Source organism: Corvus brachyrhynchos, unplaced genomic scaffold (assembly GCF_000691975.1).
Source record: "Corvus brachyrhynchos isolate BGI_N302 unplaced genomic scaffold, ASM69197v1 scaffold595, whole genome shotgun sequence".
NCBI classification, from domain to species: Eukaryota; Metazoa; Chordata; class Aves; order Passeriformes; family Corvidae; genus Corvus; species Corvus brachyrhynchos.
The window spans coordinates 191,742-213,260 of record NW_008238373.1 but is presented as its reverse complement, the minus strand read 5'-3'; the positions used below and the strand labels follow the sequence as shown (position 1 = coordinate 213,260).

At 35.1% G+C, this 21,519-nt stretch overlaps 1 protein-coding gene across 1 annotated transcript in view; it reads right to left on the bottom strand.

The window, feature by feature from the left end:
* The window catches only part of STXBP5 (syntaxin binding protein 5), a 107,143-nt gene that overhangs the window by 6,201 nt on the left and 79,423 nt on the right, over positions 1 to 21,519 (bottom strand). The window contains exons 22-29 of the mRNA XM_017736359.1: positions 19,481 to 19,540; positions 19,327 to 19,374; positions 12,393 to 12,443; positions 8,045 to 8,284; positions 6,240 to 6,609; positions 3,557 to 3,722; positions 2,697 to 2,808; positions 319 to 539 (exon numbers count right to left, since the gene is read on the bottom strand). Of these exons, the coding sequence (XP_017591848.1) occupies positions 319 to 539; positions 2,697 to 2,808; positions 3,557 to 3,722; positions 6,240 to 6,609; positions 8,045 to 8,284; positions 12,393 to 12,443; positions 19,327 to 19,374; positions 19,481 to 19,540 (1,268 nt within the window). The remainder of the gene's footprint in view (positions 1 to 318; positions 540 to 2,696; positions 2,809 to 3,556; positions 3,723 to 6,239; positions 6,610 to 8,044; positions 8,285 to 12,392; positions 12,444 to 19,326; positions 19,375 to 19,480; positions 19,541 to 21,519) is intronic.

Below are 21,519 nucleotides of genomic sequence, written 5' to 3'. Positions count from 1 at the left end.
AGCAGGAATCTGACATAAAGCATTACTCTTCTTATTAATTCAGTGACAATAGGTAATTTTTTCAGTTATGAGAACTGAGTTGCACATTTAGAAGCTTACATGCCACTCCAGCAGACTGCATGCTCTAGACCAATGTGCCATGAGACAAAGGTTAGTACTTAATTGTTGAGAGTAACAAGTGATATGTGAAAGGGAAGTATCCATTATCAATCATAGTGCATGCCCTTTAGATGCACCTCTAACATGCCTTTGCAGAACTCAGTCACTTGCAAAACTTGCATTTGACAATCAGTTTAATGTTCAGTTTGACATACTCACCTCATGAGCATGTTTTGAGAAAGAATCAGCACTGTAAAGCATAGCTGCAGTTTTTTCTTCCAGTTCTCCCAGTTTCTGTCCTCTTTCATCCAGTGCCAACCGGGCTCGTGCCAGTTCACCAACTACACCGGATGCTGCTCCTTTGACACCTTCAATACCCCCAGGTCCTGGAATATGCTGGGCAAGACTCCTTGATGCCTTCCCAGATGCTGATTCTCCAACTGGAGGCATTTGCAAAAAGTAGCAAATACAGAATAGTAAGTTTTTCTATCTCTATTACATAAGTATCACTGAAAGTAGTTTATAGAGAGGTGTAACTTGTTTGATTGGAGACTAAACACCTAATTGTAGGTATGACTATGAGCAACACTCACTACTCTACATTAGTAGATATTACTACGTTAAAACTGAGATATTCAAACCTATTTTCAAGTTTCCAGGCAGGTTATAAAACTGTAACCTCTTCACAGCTCAAGTATGAAACTAAAATTCTCATGTTCATCAACAGAATTGTTAAAAAACCACTTCACCAGCACAATATAGCTTATTTCACATGGAATGCGTTTTGACTTCAACAGACAAAGCAGAATAATTTTGATAATACAAGCTGTGGTTAGTTCTGGAAGTGCTTTGCTGGTACATAGGCCAGCCAGCATGATTCCACCAGCACAAGTTCCCTTTGATGGAAGTTCAATTTTACATGCAGACACCTGTAGGTTAGATGTCTATGCTATCATTATTGTAAAAACCTTGCAAAAAAAAAAAAAAAAGAAAAAGTAATGTAGAAAGACAGTACGGATGTAAGAATAAATCAGTACAAATGGTCAGCTGAACAGCTCCAGACCTCAGTGATGGCATTGGCTACACCAACTTTGCTCATAATGGGACATCAGCCACCCATTTCAATCTAGACACTTGATGTGCCAATCTCATGCAGAACTGTATACACTACAGAAATTTGATTATTTGTTTTAAACAATAAACTATGGTTTAAATATTTTCTTTTTTCTACCTCTAGGAAAAAAATTATGAACTTGTTAAATATGTTTGATGCAGTATTTAAAGACATCTGGTTCAATTTTATGCTTCTATTAAGAATGATTTACATTTAAATTAAGTATTGTAAATATCTTACTGTGAATTCCCACAATAAGAAAGAGAAATCCTTTCATTTATTAGAGATTCTGCTGTGACCTTCATGGTAAATATGGCTACTTTAAAGACATGCTCAGATGTCTTTTGAATTGTCACTGAACTCACTTTCAGGCTACAATTCATTAGGCATTTTTTCTTCCATTCAGTACTATTTTCCTTCTAAAGATCCAAGCCAAAACTTAATGGTGGAAACTTGAAATAATATAAAGGGATAGCTTCTAAAGTTACAAGGTATTTTTCCCTTGTCCCAGTCATATTAAACTATAATTTGTGCACATAAATTTCTCTACTGGAATACTTGACCAACCTTCCACAGTATTACATATACATATATACACACACATATAAACACCCACAAAAGAAATCTTTAACATCGAAAGTGACCTCTAAATATCTGATATTTGCTCAAAATGTACAGGCTCAAGTAATAGAGTCTAATTTAATTTTCATTGTGTAGAGATCAAAAGAACCAACTTAAAAGAAAAGACTGGCAGGGCACCTTGTCAATTTTGACAGATACATTTCATGTTAATAAGAAAATGGTTCTTAAAAATAAGCTTGCATAATATGGTGTTGCATCTAGCAAATATCTGAATAAATAAATGGAAGCTATTTTCCTTAAATATATTAAAGTGCTGAATGCCACCACAGGAAAGAAAAAAGTTGCAATCAAAAAAAAAATGAAAGATAAAGCAATGAAAATTTTGCCAAATCTGAATTTTACTGTCCTATAAACAGGACTGAATTGAAATATCATAGAGTTCTGTCCTTGCTGTCATTCCTGAGGCAGCTCTGCACAAGTAAAACAAGGAAAGTCTGGCAAATAACTGAAGTAGAGTGAAGTTTTAATTTTCTCACTGTCTAGAATAGCATTCTCCAAAAGCAGTCCCTTTCAGTCCCTTTATCAGCATAAATAGAATCATGGTCAGTACTACATGCTTCATAAAGATTAATTCAAATAAGATTACAAAACAAGAAATGGGACAACTAATCTACTGCTGAATAAATGGGATAAAAGAACCTATGAAAAAAACACACCAAGCTTTTCTGATCTTGTTGGTGAGGTGCACAACACAAAATCTATGAAAAAGTATTCGTCATTCCCTATTTTATTTTCCTCTTCACAAAGGTAATGTTCTATTAATACAGGTAATACATTTATCAAGGATCACTGGCTTCCTTGGGTAGAAATACCAGAAAAATAACAATTAATAATAACTTACAGAGCTCTTCTCTGTCAAGTGACTGTGCCCCACCTCCGAACAGGCCTTTAAAAAACCCCCTGTTTGGTGCTTCTGGTGTTTCTACAGGAGTGAAGAGCTCACCCAACATTTCCTTTGCAATGAAAGAGAGACATAACAAGGCATAAATTATTAATAAGAATGGAACGTTCTTTCACTTTCAGGATTTATTTAATGGATTTGAATTTCAAAATAAATATGCTTTAATGGGCATCTGTCTTTGCAAGGTGATGTAGGAAATAGAAAAATAAAAACGTATTAAGAAATTTGTCCAAACCATCTGAAGCAGATGGTTGCAAGTTTAGGGCTCATGGAATTCAGAAGCAAAGAAATGCATTCAAGTAAAGCTTATTTGCCCCTCAATAACCTGGGCAAGACTCCTGACTTTGTCCTATTGAAACTGTATCTACAAATACTTATATCCACGTAGCAATACGAAAGTAGAGCCTGCAACTCTGCTATTTCATTATTCTATGCAACTACCAAGCTGAAGCATGACTGAGATTTTTTCAAGCTGTTAATATCCCTGAAATGTAATAGCTTCCTTCAAATATCCTGAATTAGCATTCCCTACTTGTGTCAGCACACACCTCCCCCAGCGTCAATTGATCAAGTGAATTTTAACTGCATGTTAAAGGAGGAAAATTCCTGTTGATCAAAATGAAATTAAGTAAGAAACTGATTCAGCTACAATAGCATGGATGAAGTGATTCATCTGGAATCAGACTCTACAGTGAAGGAAAACAAAAGGGAAAAAAAAAAAAATCAAAGCGCAAAAGTCAAAGTACTCAGCTCAGAATGTATCTAAGAAAAAAGTGACTTTTTTAAAAAGAGCGAATTACCTGAAGATTTTCACATGTTTCTTGGCTGTAGGTGAGCCTCTGTATTTCAGTTGGTGAGACAAGATAGAGTGCTTGTCCATTATTGGTGAAGCAGAATGTTCTGGCTATCCGCATATTGGTGAGTGGCAGGTAATATACATCCAACAGTGGCCTTAAACTTGGCAAACTTAAGGAAAAGAATTTAAAAACGCATTAAATAGAGCAGAAATGTCTATTATTGATCAAATGGCTCATTTTTAAACTGCAATACATATTTTTTCTCTTCACCATTTGACGAGTACCACAAACAGGTGTAATTTAATGACATTACAGAACCTCAAAACATGAGATTTTTCAAGGTAGCACCTCAAAAATTAAACATCTGCATCGCAGACACATTTAAAAGCATTTTTTTAAATGACAGTCTGAGCATGCTAATCAAAAATTCGCTATAATGAATTAGGCATTACTTAATAATTACCAAGGTATTTTGATAAGTATCTACGAAGAGTTTACAATTAAACACCCTCTCTCTTCCCTCAGGTCAATAATTTCTCCTTGACTAAAAATACAAGTCTACAAGATTTCTCCTCAAGAACATTTAGAAATATAACACGGGTGTACTGTCAAAGCAAAGCAGAATTCAGTAGCCTCAAACAATCTTATTAATTAAGTCCCCCTTTTTTTTCTGACAAGATATTTAAGAGGAAGTCCTCTTAGAGCAAAGTTTGCTTACCTTGTATTTTCTGATTCTGTACATGTAACTGCAGAACTTACTGCATCAATCTACTGAAGAACAGACAGCACACCTGGGCTATAACAATGTTCCTCTACCAAACATTCCTCTCCCTCAATGTAATAATAAATACAAGTAAGAAGAGACAAAACACCTAATTTCTCGACAAATAGTACCCAAAATAAACCACTGTCTCAACCATCCCCTGTGAAGTTCTCGTAAAAAAATCTACAAAAGTTGTTAGCTGCAAATGTCCCAATAATACAATAAACAGCTTCTCCTGCAGACACCATCTGCATAAGGTTATTATTTCTAGACACTGAAAAAGCAGTAAAGGGGCAAAGTGAAGTTAAAACCAAAGAAAGATGTAGTAACCACAACAGTGTCAGGTTGCCTTGTTTTGTTTTTTCTTTTTCTTTTTTTGAAGGATGCTGAGATTGCCTTTGGAGGCAAGTTTTAAAAGTGAGAAATAAAAAGCAGTATTCTCTTCTAAGCGTATCACCCAGATATGACACCTCTGCCACGCATGTATCTAAAATAAGAATATTCCTAAGATAGAGTCAGTAACAGGGAAGTGTTTTGCTTCAGATCAATGGAAGCATAAAACATTTTTACAGCTTCAAAACACAAAAATATTAGATCAGATAGGACAACCGTGACATCCATGAGAGCATTTTCATAATTTCTGTTACAGATTTGTTTGTTACTAAATCCTATCTGAGTTTTTATCAGTAGCTAAGTTTTGGCCATCTTGGGTATGATACAGTGCTCTGAAAACTTTACACAAACTGCACATAAGGTCCACTCCCCAGCAGCAATTCATGCTTATGAAATGGAGCTCATCACTGGAGTCCAAGTTCCCCACACAAGTTAACAATTCAGCATTTGTAATTTAGCTCATATGCAGAGTTCATTAGAAAACAACATGAATCCTGAAGACAGGATTTGTTTCAATATATGGTATCCGAACATTACTAAGTTTAGTTTTAATTAGGAAAAACGATACTGTTTCCCCTGCAAGGTGAGCAGCATTTTATAGACATGTTTAGAATACATAAAGCATGGGATAGACATCAATGGAGTTACAGGCTTACAGACTACAATTAAAAAACAAGATTTGATAGTATCAGTTTTAGTTTTACTCCTAACAACTTCCTAAAGAAATATTTTTTACAGAATTTTCCAAGCTGAAAGCTTCTTTTGGCAACCTTAAAAATAATCTTGTAGGAACTTTACTGGCATAATGTTATAGGGCCATGTTCCACATTCATCTTATCATTAGGCCACATCTAAACTGCAGGTGCAAGGGTGTAAGTATATACACACTGCTGTTCAGAATAAAATAGCACTTAGAAACATTTAAGATAAAGGACATGAAAATTACATAGGTGACCTGTAAGTATATTTAAACACTACTACTACTCTACTACTACTACAACACATGTTTAAACTCATAACTTAAACCTCTTACTTTAGATGACTTATTACTATGCAACTGCTAGCAGTTAATCTTGCCTTCATAGCCTGAGTTTAAGGCCTTTAACAAACAAGCAAGATACACAACAAAATATTAAGATTGAGCCATGAGTGTGATGCAAACAGCTGCACAAAAAATAGATAGAGTCTGGTCAGGTACAAGCTAAAGGTCTGACTTAAGGCAGTTTTCTCCATCAGGAAGTAAATACAACTTTTAGAAAACCTTCAACTCATGGACCTGTATCAGCTATTTGGAACTATGTGTTGAATCAGTGTAGCTTAAGCTAAAGTGGTAAACTTTTTCATGTGTTAAAGGCATAACTAATAGGAATGTGCTATCAAAATTATTCAGGCTCAAGTGCTGGAGAATTATCAACCCTGATTGAATGCAATTTTTTTTTTAATTCATCATCCTATGGAAAAGGAACCTTTCTATGTAGCAGAAGACTATTTCTTCTTTTTATATTTAAGTTACCATCAAACAGGTCTTACCTAAAAGTCATAATATGTCCATTGGCACAGAAACATGCAAGGCAGATACTGTTACTCAATGACACTATGTCTCCACGAAGAACAAAAGAAGTCTCTGTTATATTTTGCTTATAAATACAGTTCTGGGATGGCAGTGAGATAACTTTTGCTTGCTTTTCTGAACATATCACTGCATATTGGTTTTCACTGATTTCCTGAGAGGAAGAAGGGGACACTGAGACAGGTCGTCGTTTTTTCGCTTTTTCTTTTTCATCTTTATCTTCAGGAACATTGTGTTCTCTCCAGGGTTCATGTGCTGGTGGGACCAAAGATCCTGTGGCGTCCAAAAAAGCCATTCTCAAGATTGCCCCTTTTAGCCTCAGGATGGTTCCTAGGAAAGAGTAGTTGAGCACATTTCTAAAACAGTTCTCCTAAATTGCTTTTCAAGCTACAAATTATTCCTTTAAGAAGCTAGCAGAATGAAAAGAAAACAAGAATTTCAGTTTGCCTCTGTAGCAAAATGGGTGTACGAAAATCTTTGGGCATTTATCTAAAAACCAATGAAGCACAAATGTAATCAAGAAAATGTTAGACCAGTTTCCAAGAGTTTAGTGAATACTCTTCCATTAACTTCAAGGGAAATGAATACATTTATTAAGAGAGCCAGGCTGGCATACACATCTGTATTTAAGTTCAGTGTCACAAATGCAACTCACTTCATTCTCTCCTGATGAGTACACAGTATGCTTGATATCAACAAAAAATGTTATTAGTCTAAGGTGAGCCCCACTTTTTCCTTTAATTGGTTCAGAAACAAGCATGTGTGGTGTTTTTATTTCTCCCCTGCAGTTCACACTTGAATCCACTTCTCTAGCTTGAAATGAAAGAGAAAAGTTTTCCCTCCTTACTGCTGATATCACTGTCTCTGTAGGCCAGAATTTAAGCTAATAGATTTTATTTTACTTTATTCACACATAAGTAACAACATGAACATTTGCTAAGTACAAAATATAAAGCAATATCTTTTAAGGATTATGCTGCAGATGCAGTGATGAAACCCACTGCCTAGCCTGAAGCATTGCCTTTATGACCAAATGTTACCAAATCTGAACACTGCTATCAGTACCTTACTCGATGGGCACAAATCACATATATGGTCTAGATGTCTGCTCCTAATCATTCCTACAAACAATTAGCATTGCAATTTGTATGTTTGATACATCTGTGTAGCAAAATGGACTAGAGCAGCATGTTCTGCATGAGACAGTGGTAGCAGGAAAGCTAAATCTATGTGCAACAGTATAGCCAATAAACCATTAATACATAATTACAACAAAATCAGTTGCTGTGCATCAGAAAAACAAGATACAAGACCTTTCATAGCAATCCAAAGGAATATTTTATCACTAATATTTCACACTAGTTGTTCAATTTACAGCCTTAGTTTGCACTCCCTTTTCTTGCTGCAGGAAAACTGATTGATTCTTACCCCATGACTAAAACACAGTAATAAACTGAGCATTTGATATTATTCATCTCTTCTGCTATCTCTGTTTAACAACTGCAAACATTGTTTTCTCAGCAAGTATACACTAAAGTTGCATTTTTATATTTTAGGAGATTGTACTTTTCACTTTTCCAACTTGAGAAACGCTGGTAATAAAGTAATTACTCTAGATTGTTAAACTTAGCAGCTAAATCAATGGTATATATATTTTTAATTAATCAATAATTAAAAAGAAAACCTGTAACAGTTTCTCAAAAAACGTGAAGAACTACAACACTACTTTATCAAAGCATACTTTAGCCATCTGCTTTGTACATACCACTAGGAGAAACAATTACTGGCTGAAGAAGTCTTTGCTCTCCTCCTGGGGGTAAGTTCAGTACAATGACAAGCACTGTACCCAGCGTGGTCCCAACCCACAGGCACGGGGAAGGCGATGTATCAGCCTTTCTTGTGAAAGTCTCACAAAAATGAAGAGCTGAAATTGCCTCGCGTGACTCTTTATCAATGCTAGTTACACTAGAACTCCGGGATCGACTGAAAGAGTTGTCTTTGACATCTGAAAATAAACCAGTATTAATTTAAAAGAATGACAAATTGCAGGGATTAAGAGAATTTAATTAATTTTTTGTTCTTTAGCATCAACTGTATACTAACTATAATGCTATTGATTTTTCCATCCCTATCCTTCCTTAGTCATATTTCCTTATGCCTGAATTTCCAGCTGTTTCTTGAGCAAAGCACCCAATCTTTGTTGCAGAGGGTGCCATTAGGTAATTACCATGAACAATTTTTAGGCATACTTCTGTGTTCTAGAGCCAGAGAATAATAGTGGCACTCCTTTAAAACAGTTGAATTACAAACCTCTCTGCCAATTAGTTCATTGATCAGATGAAAAAATATTAGCTCCCATGGGACACAGTTAACTAATCTTAGGAAGATAAAACTATTTTACGTTAGAACTGCAGTGACATCCACACAGCATGATAGCATGGAACCTGTAATGACTCACAATATGATTCCACTTTAGGAAACTGTGTGCAGGAGATCTAACAGCCTATTTACACACCCCCCCAAACTTTCAGTAAGAGAAACAACAAATGCTATCAAATGCCACCTGGTGCTGCTATACAAAGCTGAAGATCTCCACTTTGAATGCTGCAGCACAGTGTCAGTAATAGCATTAAAGCCTTTCAGGACGTCTTGCTCACTGCTTAGCAAACAAGTGAATTCTAATGTTAACAAAAGTAAATGTGCTGTTCCACTCTTGCTGTATGCAATCTCTAGGTATGGCAATACCTAATTCAGCACACCCTGAATTTATCTGTGCATTCACAAAAAATTAATGCTATACTTTCTTAATTCATAATTGCAAAGTTTTAGCACAAGACAGCCCTCACCAGCAAAGGTTTGTGCAATTTATACTATGCTTTTTAAAAAAATAACTCAAAAAATCTTTTGAGTAGGATATAGATGCAACTGACATATTTAAAGCAGGATTAAGACCTAAAGAACAACATTTAACCATGTACTATTTGGAAGTATTACCATGTTAGTTTCATTAAATTGTTGAAAAACTTTCTACAAAGAATATCTAACATGCATTTGGAAAGCGTACATACTAGATTTCAACTGACTAAATACACACATCTACTTGACACAAACAGTGCATCTTCTCAGGAGGTAATTGCCTCATTCCAACAAGGATAGAAAAAAACATTGTCCTGTTGAATTTTAGCTGTCAAATATAAAACATGGATTATAGAAACTAACTCGATCACTCAGATGTTGACATACTAAGTTTTCACATTAAAAAAAATAAATCCAGTGTAAAACAATGAAAACAATAATTTGTTTTTATAAGTCTTCTAATGACCACCACCTCTTATGATGCTTGTTTTTTTCAGGCTTGAGAAACCATTACTAATTTAATGTTTTTTTCCAACTTTAACATGGATTAATCAGTCTGAATATAATCAATCGTACAGTAACTGCAATAGGCATAGTTTTAAATGTGCATTTGTGAGTTCTAGCTGGTTGATTTGAAGAGCATGTGTACAAATTCCAGAAGCACTGGGATGGACAGGAAAAAAACCAATAAAAACTAACTTGTCAAACAATATAGGCATTTTTGAGAGTGGAGAATCCATTCAGAAGAGAGAATGAAGGGTTAAAAGTTTAACTGCTTTAGTGCATCCTATTTATCCTGAAGTCAAGGAAGAAGTTTGTAAATGGATTAGATTCAGATGAAGAGGAAGGAACAGCAGCGTGATGAATCACTACACACCATCAGAAGGATGGAAAGATGAGGCTCTTTTGAGTAAGTAAAGCAAGGAATAGCACCTAGTGGCAGTAGTATCAATCACTGGATTAGAACATTGAAAAGCAATGGTATAATGCAGACAAGGGTATGTTCAAGATAACTTCTGTTTTAGAAAGTGGAGAATAAATACAGAAACACATACTTTAGATTTTATCTGTTCAGAAAGGAAAAGGAGCAGGTTAAAGATCTAAAGACAGTAAACTAATTTGAAAGAGCAAGATCATGGAAGAGTAGGTTTCAAGAAGCCATGGAAAGAAATGAGAGAAAATGATAATGAATTTATGGAGAAAGGCATTTCAGTTGTCTCCTACAGCCAGAGTAAATATGGCCACTAAAGTGACAAAAATACAAGCAAGCCAACACTGAAGAACACTATGCAAAAGCTATACCGCTACAAGAAAAGACAGAAGCAAAATTTAAAAAAAAATATAATTGCTTAAGAAAGTTATTTACAGACCTGAAAACCTAGAATAATTTTACACAGAAATGATGTTTCTAAGCACAGATATTAACACACACGCAAAGTCAAAACCAGTCAAAGGCTACTACAATTCACAAAGTACAGACTATTTTATGAGTATATCAGAAACAATGTGACAAAAAACCCTTCCACTATTTCAGTAGACGGAACAGCAAATATTAAGTGATGTAGAAAACACTGTAACTCCTTCAAGATTGGAAAGTGCTGAAAAAAATTCAGCATTCACTTTTCACCAGTCTTCATTAGAAAAAAGTAACACTTCCTAGAACTTACTGCCACCAAAGAACTGTGAGTAAAACAGCAGAATTACAATCAGTTAATATTTAAGTATAAATGTGTTCCAGTTTGCCAAGTATGAAATTCACCCTATACCAAAATTATTCCTAAACCATTAGTAAATGTAGTGTGGAACACCAGAAAGATATTGAAAAGAGTTGTCAAATTCTTCTGCTCTTTTGTGCCAACATAGACATACTTAAATCGCTCTAGTTCCAGATACTAAGTTTACAAAGATGAGGAAAAATTCCATTTCCAGAGGAGATTAACAGAAGCCACTCTAAGGTTAGATACCATAACCTAAAGAAGAAGGAACTGAATTCTGTAAAGAAAAAAATCTGCAAAAATGAAATTAGAGATATGATGACAGATTTCAACAGCATAAATAATGATTAACAAAGATAGGAAGTACATGTTATCCCTGTTTATCGTGGAAAGGACAAGAAAAAGTTAACATGGAAGCAAGGAAGTTTGATTAAATAACAGGAAATCTGTCTAACTGGACTACACAACAGTGAAACTTTATCTGGTATATTTCTAAAAACTTATTTATTGGAGGCTCATGAATAGATCAGGAGGTTAAATTGTCAAAACATCTGTATCCCTGCCAAAGGATCCTTGCCAATCCTTGGATTAAAGACTCTCCGAGGGGTGCTTCCAACTTTGCATTTCTCTGAGAGGGGCAAGCTGTAATTGTAAACCAGGATGGTCCAGCTCAGTTTCAGAATATCCTAGTGCCACGGACTTCTCCCTTGTCGACAGCAGCAGCACCTGGCAAACAGTGCTACAGCTGCCAGTCTGATCCCGTCTGTCTTCTGCTGGGCTTGTGGTAACAATTCTGTTGCAGAAAGAGGAGCATGCTGTGGCAGGCAGAAGGCAGCTGCATTTACTGCTGTAGGTCTACAGTTGTCCCCCATCATCTTTAGAGAACAAATCAGAAGAGCTGGATCTGCTAACAGCTGGCAGTCAAAGTATTAAAAAACTCCAACCTACTCATTGTATGCTGTTTTAGTTAGGCAACACAATGACTTTTAGTACTACAGATCTCATAACTGAGCTGATCCTTATTTTAAAAGTTACTGTGCATTTTCAAGAAAAATAAATTCTCAGACTGGTCATCCATCCAAACAGCTGTATATTGCTTTACTTTAGAGACAGTGGTCACAAGACAATTAACATTTATAAAACTATGCCCAACTATTTGTTGAGAGCACCTCAACATATCCTGTTAAGATATTTCATTTTTCAATTTAAAATGCATCAGATGGTCCTAAACAGGCAGCAGTTTTCCAAATGCTGCCTGCTTATTCACGCTTTTGCTATCACAGCAGTACTGATGTGAGTGACAGATGCCTAAAAATTATGATGAAAGTGTGATAAGCCATATACAGGAATTGCAGGCTTACCTTATGATGACAGCAATGACATTTTGTGCCTGAGAGTCCCCAAAAAGAGTGGAATTAAAATTTTATTTCTAGACTTCAGACAAATGCAACAAAGTCATGATAACTTACATAATTTAGGCCTATTACTTTAACATACTCACATTCAGATTTAGTAAAAATAAAATCAACTATATAAACTTACCTAAATCAGGCTTTAACTCAGTTGGCAAACTTAGCTTCCTGGACATCTTTGCTGAAAAGTGAAGTATATCTTTTTTTTAAAAAGAATAAACATAATTTTTCTGGTCCTTATTTGCTTCTTTCGCAATATTTAATATATAATTGTTTATTACATTCATTGAGGTACTTTACAGGATTTCCTTTAAAGCAGAGCCTCGCTTCTTCAAGTGAGGGCTACAAACTAAATAATGGAAGACAGCAAAATCCCTAAATACAGCATCTTATCACTTTTGCTGAGCTTGATTTCTCTTCAGGCTTCAGGCAGGACTTAATGGATTGGACAAACTTGGCTTTGGCTCAACCTCAAGTTTTAACTCCTCAGGTGAGAGGTCAGAATTGCAAGGATGTGCACTGATTCTTACAAAAAAGTTCAGATCCCATCCCCCTTTCTTATGTCCTACTTTCTGATCAAACCTGAGACATTTAAAATAGAAATAAAAAAAAATTGAAATCACACTAAAATTAATGCACATGTGTAAAAAGCTAATCTTCTGAGATGCAATCCACAACCTTAGAAGAAAGAATTACAGAGAATAATCATAAAATAAGCAGTGTACAAACACTTGCAACACATTCAAAAAAACCAGAAAGATTTTGATAATACTGCCCAAGTGAAAAATAGCACTTTAACTCATCCCTGACTTAGAAATCCTTTTTATAGGAATGGAAATCTTGCAGTCCATTTAAACTGCAGTACAATACAAACAAATGCTGCTGCAAAAGCCATCACAAATAAACTAGTAGGCATACATCACCCTTCCATCTTTCTTTCAATAATTACTGGAGAAGGAATTATTTTGACATAGCTTTTCTGCTAGACCAGGACTACAGTCTAAATTTATTTCCCAGCCACATGCTTCAGTTTTGATGTATCATTGAATTCTTTATCATCTTGCACGGCTGATACTTCTTTTCCTAAAGTAGATACTGAGCACAAGCTTATAATTCTAGGAGTACCTTTTATGGATACCACTCAAAGCAGCCTGAATCTTGCTGCTTTTCTCTGTTAAAATTGGCATTACCTCATTCTAATTATCACTTTAAAAGAAATCATTCCAATTTCTACATATCCTGAAGAACAGCAGGTGATTTAAAGTTACTTCCACTCCTTCAAAAAGTGAAATACTTCACTGTATCATCAATTATGCTCATCAATATTGCAAATGCTAGTTATCTGAATAGTTGAACAGTTTTATTCCTGTCATACATCATAAAAATTTGAGAACAAGACTCCAGAAATAATCTTCTCATTTCCTTCATGTGTCAATGTTAAAAGTATGTTTGAATTAAATTGAAATTACTTACTCTCAGGCAGAAATGCTAATCACTTACTTTAGTACAGGCTGAAACTGAAAAGGCCACCCTGACTACATGTTTTCTACCCCTCATCCTTGTATTAGCACTGGCAAATACCTAGCGTAAAGGTGAGGCCAAAACTCGTCTAAATGAGGTTTCTGCCAAGGGTTGCTGCCAAACAAGATCAACTCCTACTGCAGGCCAGAGCTCAGATACACAAACAGAAAACCAGGGTACACAACAGCACTAGTGACGAGGAGCCCATCTTTTTGCTGCCAGCTTGAACTTAAATCAGCTTCCAGAGACATCATGAAATCTCATCTGGAATAGTGAATTACAAGATGGGCATTCCTCATAACACTTGTTTCCTCTGTTAGACATATACATAATAAGAGCTGAGATACTGAAGAAAACCTTGATTATATACACAGAAAATAACTGCAGCTATTTTTGGCTTTTAACAGCTTTCACCATGTGTAAATACCTTAACCTATTTAACTAATTGAAAACCAGTACAGTCACTCTTGGCTTTTCAAATAGAAACATTCAGCACAATCTTAACAACTGGAAGAAAACTGACCAAAAAAAAAAAAAAAAACCCTAGGTAACAGATAATATAACAGGTAATAGCAAGTACAGGCAAGTGTGTTGGATTCTGAGAGCTGATCCAGTTTTAGCTTTTTGTTCCTTAGTGGCAGGCCAGCTGTGTGAACTAGGCTGGTAAGATAAAACAAATTTGTCAGGCAATTTTCAACATATATGCCTCATTAATAGGACAAGAGGATACATGAATTGTTAAAAAGGATATCATTACTGGAAATTGTGAATTACTGTGCTATGCAAAAAACCCCCAACATTTCAAAACACATGTTAATGTGTCAGAAACCGCAATAATTCAACTGTGAATGAGAAGAAAGAACCTATTCCAACAGCAATGGTGCCATCTTGTGTTTAAAGAAAAAACAGCCTAAACATTCAGTAAGAAAACAGGAATATTTCATCAGCTAAGCCCTTTTTAATTAACATTACTCTGCATAAAAAAACCCCTCCTTGTATTCACATTTGCTTAAGTTTTACAATTTTTTATAAATTCAGTTTTTTTATGCCTCAGATGAAAACCAGCAACATGCTGGACACCTTGTACAAAGCAAAAGATACAAATCAGAAAAATGGAAGATACAGGATGGAGATCTACAGAGAGAGCATTCAATGTCAGGCTTTTCACTCCAGCTGCACAACAGGGCAGAGGTGATGCTGACTGCTCCTGCTGCACGTGGCTGACTTCAAGTAGTAGCTGTCATATCAGAGTTCAATATCTCTCTTGGGGGTGGTGGTTGCTGCAGCATTTACAGCCAAGACTGGTGCGAGACAAGGACAAAGAGATCAGGGAGCTGCTGTGCTCCTCCTGGCACACTGCTGCTTGAGGCAACACTGACTGTTTTGCCTGGGTTTAGACCTACATTTAATATTTCTCTAAATTAGAAAACCTAGAGTAATACACAGGTGGTCACACACATTCTGTCAATATATATAATTAAGAATCATATCGAAGAACTGTCCAAACCCAAGGATTCTTGGAGATTTCTCACAGGTCAGGCTTGGGAAGGCAGGTGTTAAAATATGAAAGACTGCCTTTCTGTAACATGTTATGTGTCAGTATAGCAGGAACAACCTTCAATTCAATAAACAAAACCTGAAGGCTGAGACACGACTGAACTCTCAGTAGGAAGCTGTGACTTAGAAGTAACATTTCATTTGCAGTGGGTTATCCTGAGCTGGTATATACCTTAAAATGTATAGCAAATTGGTTTGAAAGCTGTACAGTAATTTCTCCTCCATTCCTTTTATTTTAAAATAAAATTCTAAAGATTATAAAGGAGATGTGTCTTGGAGCTTTGACAACCAAGAGAACAACTTATGAAGTCTATTTCATATAATATCACATGAGAAATAACTAAGCAATTTAGAATTTTTTAGAGATACCAAAGCTCCCAAAATATTATATATTTGACAACTACACAAAGTGAAATATTTACATTACCCATTAACAAATGTTGAAATCTCTAAAATTCACATGAGAATAATAAAACCATTTCACAAAATACTGTGAGAAAGTACGTACTTGGATACGTCCAAAATTAGATCAAAGTATTAAAAACACATTGAAAGAAACTCTCTTTGACATTAGGGCAAATGAGAACTTACTATGAACATCATAAAATTTGATTCCATGAAAAAGGTATTAACGGTCAATTATTTTAGCAGTGTTTGAAAAATTTAGGTATACACTTAGAATGTAACAAATGTGAGAAACCTCTGTCAGTACTAAGAGCAGGGATTATAAAAGTTTGGAATTAAATCTACTCTGCTTAAGTCTGTCTACTAATACTGTTTGCAATTATTTTTAAATTTATAAAGTGCAGAAAAAAAATAAGACCAATTTTCCTGAGAAGTATTTGACGTGTGTGCTTCTAGAACAGTTATAAAAGTCTTAAAATCGATCATATTTTGCAGGCACCTTTACTAAAGATTTTTCCAGAAATGGTTGTTGCATCTTAACTTCCAACACAATTTGTACCTATAATATTTAATCATCTGTATCTCTTCATGCCAAATACTTAACTAACCAAATTATGAGTAAAACAACTGGAGATTTTGCTTCCACTGAAGTTGGATCCCAATGTCTTTCTACAAAAATGACACAGCCTTAGAAATTAAGTACTTCCTGCCAATTCTTTCTTCTGTAAATTCATCTACGTTTACTATACTTCTGCATATTGCTTCACAGAATATTGTTTATACTTTCAAATATGTGAAATTCATAAGAGAATGGGCTGGATTCAATAATGGCCACCTAGAAATTTCTCAAATCTCTAGAAATGGTTAGTTAAATTAAGTATCTCAGTATTTCCAAGGTAACAATTAACTATAATTTTTTCAAGGTTCATCTTTGATGCAAATAAAAGGCAAAGATGACCCAAAAGCAACACATTCACAACAGGGCTTTAACTTGATTTACTATCCATTCCTTAGGACAGAGCATTTGCAGTTGAGTATTTAGAAGAAAACAACAAACCAGACCAACTGATCGAAATGCTGGTGCATGAAGCATTTGCATATTGTTTTACTAGGGCTATTGTTTCAGTTTTACATGTTTTTTTGATCCTCTCACCAATCAGAGAAACCTTGTTTGTTATTGTCACTAATTACATAAATCTGTAGAAATAACAATGCTCTACACGAGTTTCAATACAGTGATTAAATTGACAATATTTATGATTGTGTATGTGATGTTAACACCTTTCAGCCCTATAACTGAAATGAAATTACTTCACACTTTGCTAGCAGTATTCCCTTGCTCCCTGTTCCCATGTGACAAACACAGGAATGATATTAACAGCAACTCAAGTTAACAATGTAAATTATTCTAATTCTGTTTCGCACCACATTTAGCAGGTTGTATTTCACACATTGAAAAAAAATATGGAAAGAACCTGAACTGACTGCCCTATGTGTCAGTGAAGAGAGCTATTACCATGCCATATACATCAAATTCATCCTTGAGAACACAGCTGATGGCAAAAAATTTGTTTCACACAACATGGCAATGTTAATGACAGTGACATATTTTACAAAACTCATTGTCCATTCACATTTGGTTGTCAATTCAGTTTAAAACAATGAAAAGCAAAAACATGCAACTATTAAGACAGAAGAGGTGTTTTATTTATGTGAATGAGCTTAGCATGTAAGTTCAGAAAGAGCTAGAATAAGCATGCCAGATAAGGTACAGAAAACATGGCAGTGGAACAACCACATTCAGTGCACAGCAAACCACTCAAAACTAGGAAAATGCAAAATAAATAATTATCTTTAAGCTTCCAATAAACGGTGCAAATTACACAAATCACAGTATAACTTACACCCAGAAGAACGCATTGCTTATAAATAAATGTTTTGCTTTTTTTAGCTGTGAAAAACATTCCTAATACTTCTAGTTGAAAGGCTTCAAGCTGAAACAGATGTGAATGGCTCTATAGAATCCTCATTAGCATACTTTATTAATGCTCTAACACTAACTCTTCGAAAAGAAGTGGGAAAAAAAAAAGGCGGTCACAGTCAATCAAATTTTCCATGTGTTTTGCACAAGAGAGTGTGTCTTATGTTCAAAATATACAAAAGGGAAACATTACCTCAACGGACACTGATATAACATGTACAAGACTAGGTGTTGTTTTTCTCATTAGAAGACCTGAACATAGACCTGGTTCTAGTTACCCTGAATTTCCTTTAGGGGAACATATTAATGCTTATGTAAAAGACAGCAATTTCTTTTTAATTACAGATGAATTCACATATTATTAACAGTCATTTGCTTTCTTGACTGATATTCAGATTTTGCTGCCTCAAAATTCATTTTCCCTGCCATTTCTGATACCACTGCAAGGTCTCAGCACAGAGCAAGAATATGCCCTTTGTACAGTACTTTCTCATTCTGTACATCAAATTTCAAGGATAACTTTGTCATACTCCTATTTGTCTCACTGAATTTTGAATGATTCTTTGTCTCAAATACTGAATTGTGATGAAAGGGATTAATATTTTAGGATAAAACTTAAACTGCCAAACAGAAAAACCAAAGGGAGACTTCAGGAAAAGAAATCTCTTCCTCCCTAGTCTTAACCTATGGTTCCACACAACCTATGAAATAGTAGCTTAGCAAATAGCTTTACTATATAATTTCAACCTAAACTGACTGAAGAGATAAAATGAAATCATCCTACAATGATATACTAATTTCCTAAATAAAAACAAAATGAACCATTAACAAAGTGATTCTGAAATGAAAGTAACCATATCCCAGTTAAGGAAGAAGAGCTCCTTTCCCAAAGCTAAATCATACAGCCTCTTGCCTTCATTTATTTAATGACCCAGTCATCAGAAGCAGAGTTTTTTTCCATTCCAGTCATGAAAGGGTTCAATCTACCTGCATACAACATATCCCAAGGCAATTTTGTTGCCAAATTGTTAAGACACAAGTCTAGAGCTGGTAGGGTATTGTGTCACTGTTGGATGCACAAAAGTAGAGTTCTGAAACAGCAGTGGGATATACTGATATATACAAGCCAGTACTGTTTCAGATGAATAAATGAAAGCACCATAGTACCTCTTTCTTGACCACAGTCTTATAAAAATCTGACCATATGGCTATGAATACAATGTATAAAAAAGAAATGGTATCAGCCATATGTTCCCAAAACCAGCACGCCTTTGCAAAAGTAGTGGAATCATGTTGTGACTTGCATAGACTGAACTCTTACTGTGTATTAGAATTTCATCCATCCAAAAAAACAGAGAAGTGCAATTGTAAAATCAGAGAATTTAAATCACCAATATCCTTGATTTTTTTAAATTATTGTGCCCAGTGTATTTAGTACAGAAGCAGCCCACTGAATTACCAATTAGCATAAAGAATGAAAAAATTAATAATTTAATGCATTGAAATTTGACTGTTATTTTGCCTTTATTTTTGCTGCTGGGTTAGTGCTGCATAGAGTAAGGCACTGGATTAGAAAGAGTAGAATTTTGCTAGTTCCTACCTATGTCATTGGTTACCATCTTGGAAAACTTTCTGCTTTTGGTCTTCACTGTAAATAATATTTTAATAAAAAAAAAAAAAAAATCAATCAATCTAGGTGTATCAAAAGATGAACTAAAGAAAAATTAAGACTAAAGAAAAGAAAAATACTGTACCCTTTTCTATAAAATTATTCATTTTTTGTTCATCATCAGAATTGTTTGGTGAACCAGAACCTACAAGTAGAGACAGAATGAAATGGATATACACTTGATATGAATGAAGGGGATGTATCTTTGACACAAAAATCAATGTATATTAATCCATATATTATACAATATATGTATACATATATTATACAATATAATATACAAGCTCTGAGTTTAACAAAGACACAAAGAAAATATCAAATACTGATATTGGTATTCTCTGTAGCTGTACTAGATATTATAAAATACAAATTACTTTGGCATGACAGAATTCTACCATATTGGGATTAGCCACAGAAATTATAATGCAAAGTACAGCGCTGCACATTGCAGTGAGTTTATTGCTAGAAATAATTCCCTCATTGAACAAATGTTTACACTGAATAACTAAATGGCTCTACTGATCATTGCTCCAGACACAAAGATTAGCCTAAACTATGATTCACAAAACACAGCTGTAACAATAAACACAAGTTCTATAAATCTGTTTCGGTTTTTTTTTTCCAATGCAGTAAATCACTGTTGGACTTCAACTACTCTGCAGACAACTCTGAGTCAATGCTGCCACCTGGATTTTTCTGTATGCCAACCCTGAAAAACTGATGGTGGTAACAGACCACAGCTTCAGGCTTATCATTGTCATGAAATTAAAACATTGTCAGGAAATTAAAACAGAACTAATCTAAAAATTTTCAAATTTAATTAGATTTTATGTTGTGGAAGTGTAAAACCAGAATAGAACACAAGCATTTTGGCACTCCTGAAGACAAAAACTTGGCAGTTTAAATGCTGTACAATGTTTTAGGTCAGATAAACGCTCCCAGAGTCTAAGCCTATTACCACTTGACTTCTACAGAAAAAGCAGGAGATAAGATTATTCCTCCTGCATTTTCACAGTATTTCTATAGTTCTGTGTTACTGAAACTGTAGAATACTCTCCCAACTTGCATAGACAAGTAGTCCCTTTCACAGTCCTTTCATCTATGTAACCACCCACTGGAGGAAGTCTAAGTTACCTTCCACTTCTCCTTACCTGGACATGGAAAGGTGGATTTGAGCAAATGCAGACTTCAGTCCAAATGATGACTGGTCTCTTTTACAGATCATATTGTAACAATGAAAGCCAATAAGGCATTCAACTGCCAATCCCATCCTCTAATCTTAGAGCTAGTAACATGCGAACATTTTCTGTTTGTGTATTTTCCTCTTAACTAGAAAGCCTCTAGACTGCAAAATGTTTCCTTAAATTTAGCCTCCATCCTGCTTCTCAAGCTTGCCAATACTCTGCAGCAAATCTCTCAAAAAGGTCCTTTCTTACCTCTGAAAGCTAAATGCCACTTTCAAGCTTCTTTCCAGTCTTGTGCTTTTGCCCAGAAAAGATATAAACTTAAAACCAAACCTAAGAAATTGCAGTTCTCTCTTCACAAACATCAACAAATGATTTCCATACCAGGGTGGTGCCTCAAGATCTTTTTCAAAGGAAAAATTGAGAAGCCTACCATAAACTTCATCTCATTCACTGAGAGCAGAGGACAAAATCGAGGGAAGCAAGGCACAGTCCAATCTCACTACTAGAAGTTTCTATCTTACAGTTAAATCCTTCCTCCATCTTTTGTTCATTCACTGTTTTTGGTACTTTAGACATTATTTTTCAACCTGCTTCAGCTCACACAACTCAAACAAGCAGGAGGAAGGTAGGGGAAGCCAACTGTTAAACTTAGGAGTTTTCCATAAACATTAATTTTCATCTTTGGACTTGCCTTCATTGCACTGTTGGGGAAGTGATGAATTGAGTTTTACTCTACTTCAACACCCAATTATGAAACCCTCTTATTTAAACTATGCAATGTTTTAAGTTTAAGCGATACAAAAGTTGTTTGGGCTGACATTTGGGTGATGCTGGAGCAAGGGGAAAAAAGGATACACATTAAAGGTTATGATTCATTATCTGTTCATTGAACACATTTTATAGCAATGTACCAGAAACTAGATGTAGCCCAGACTTT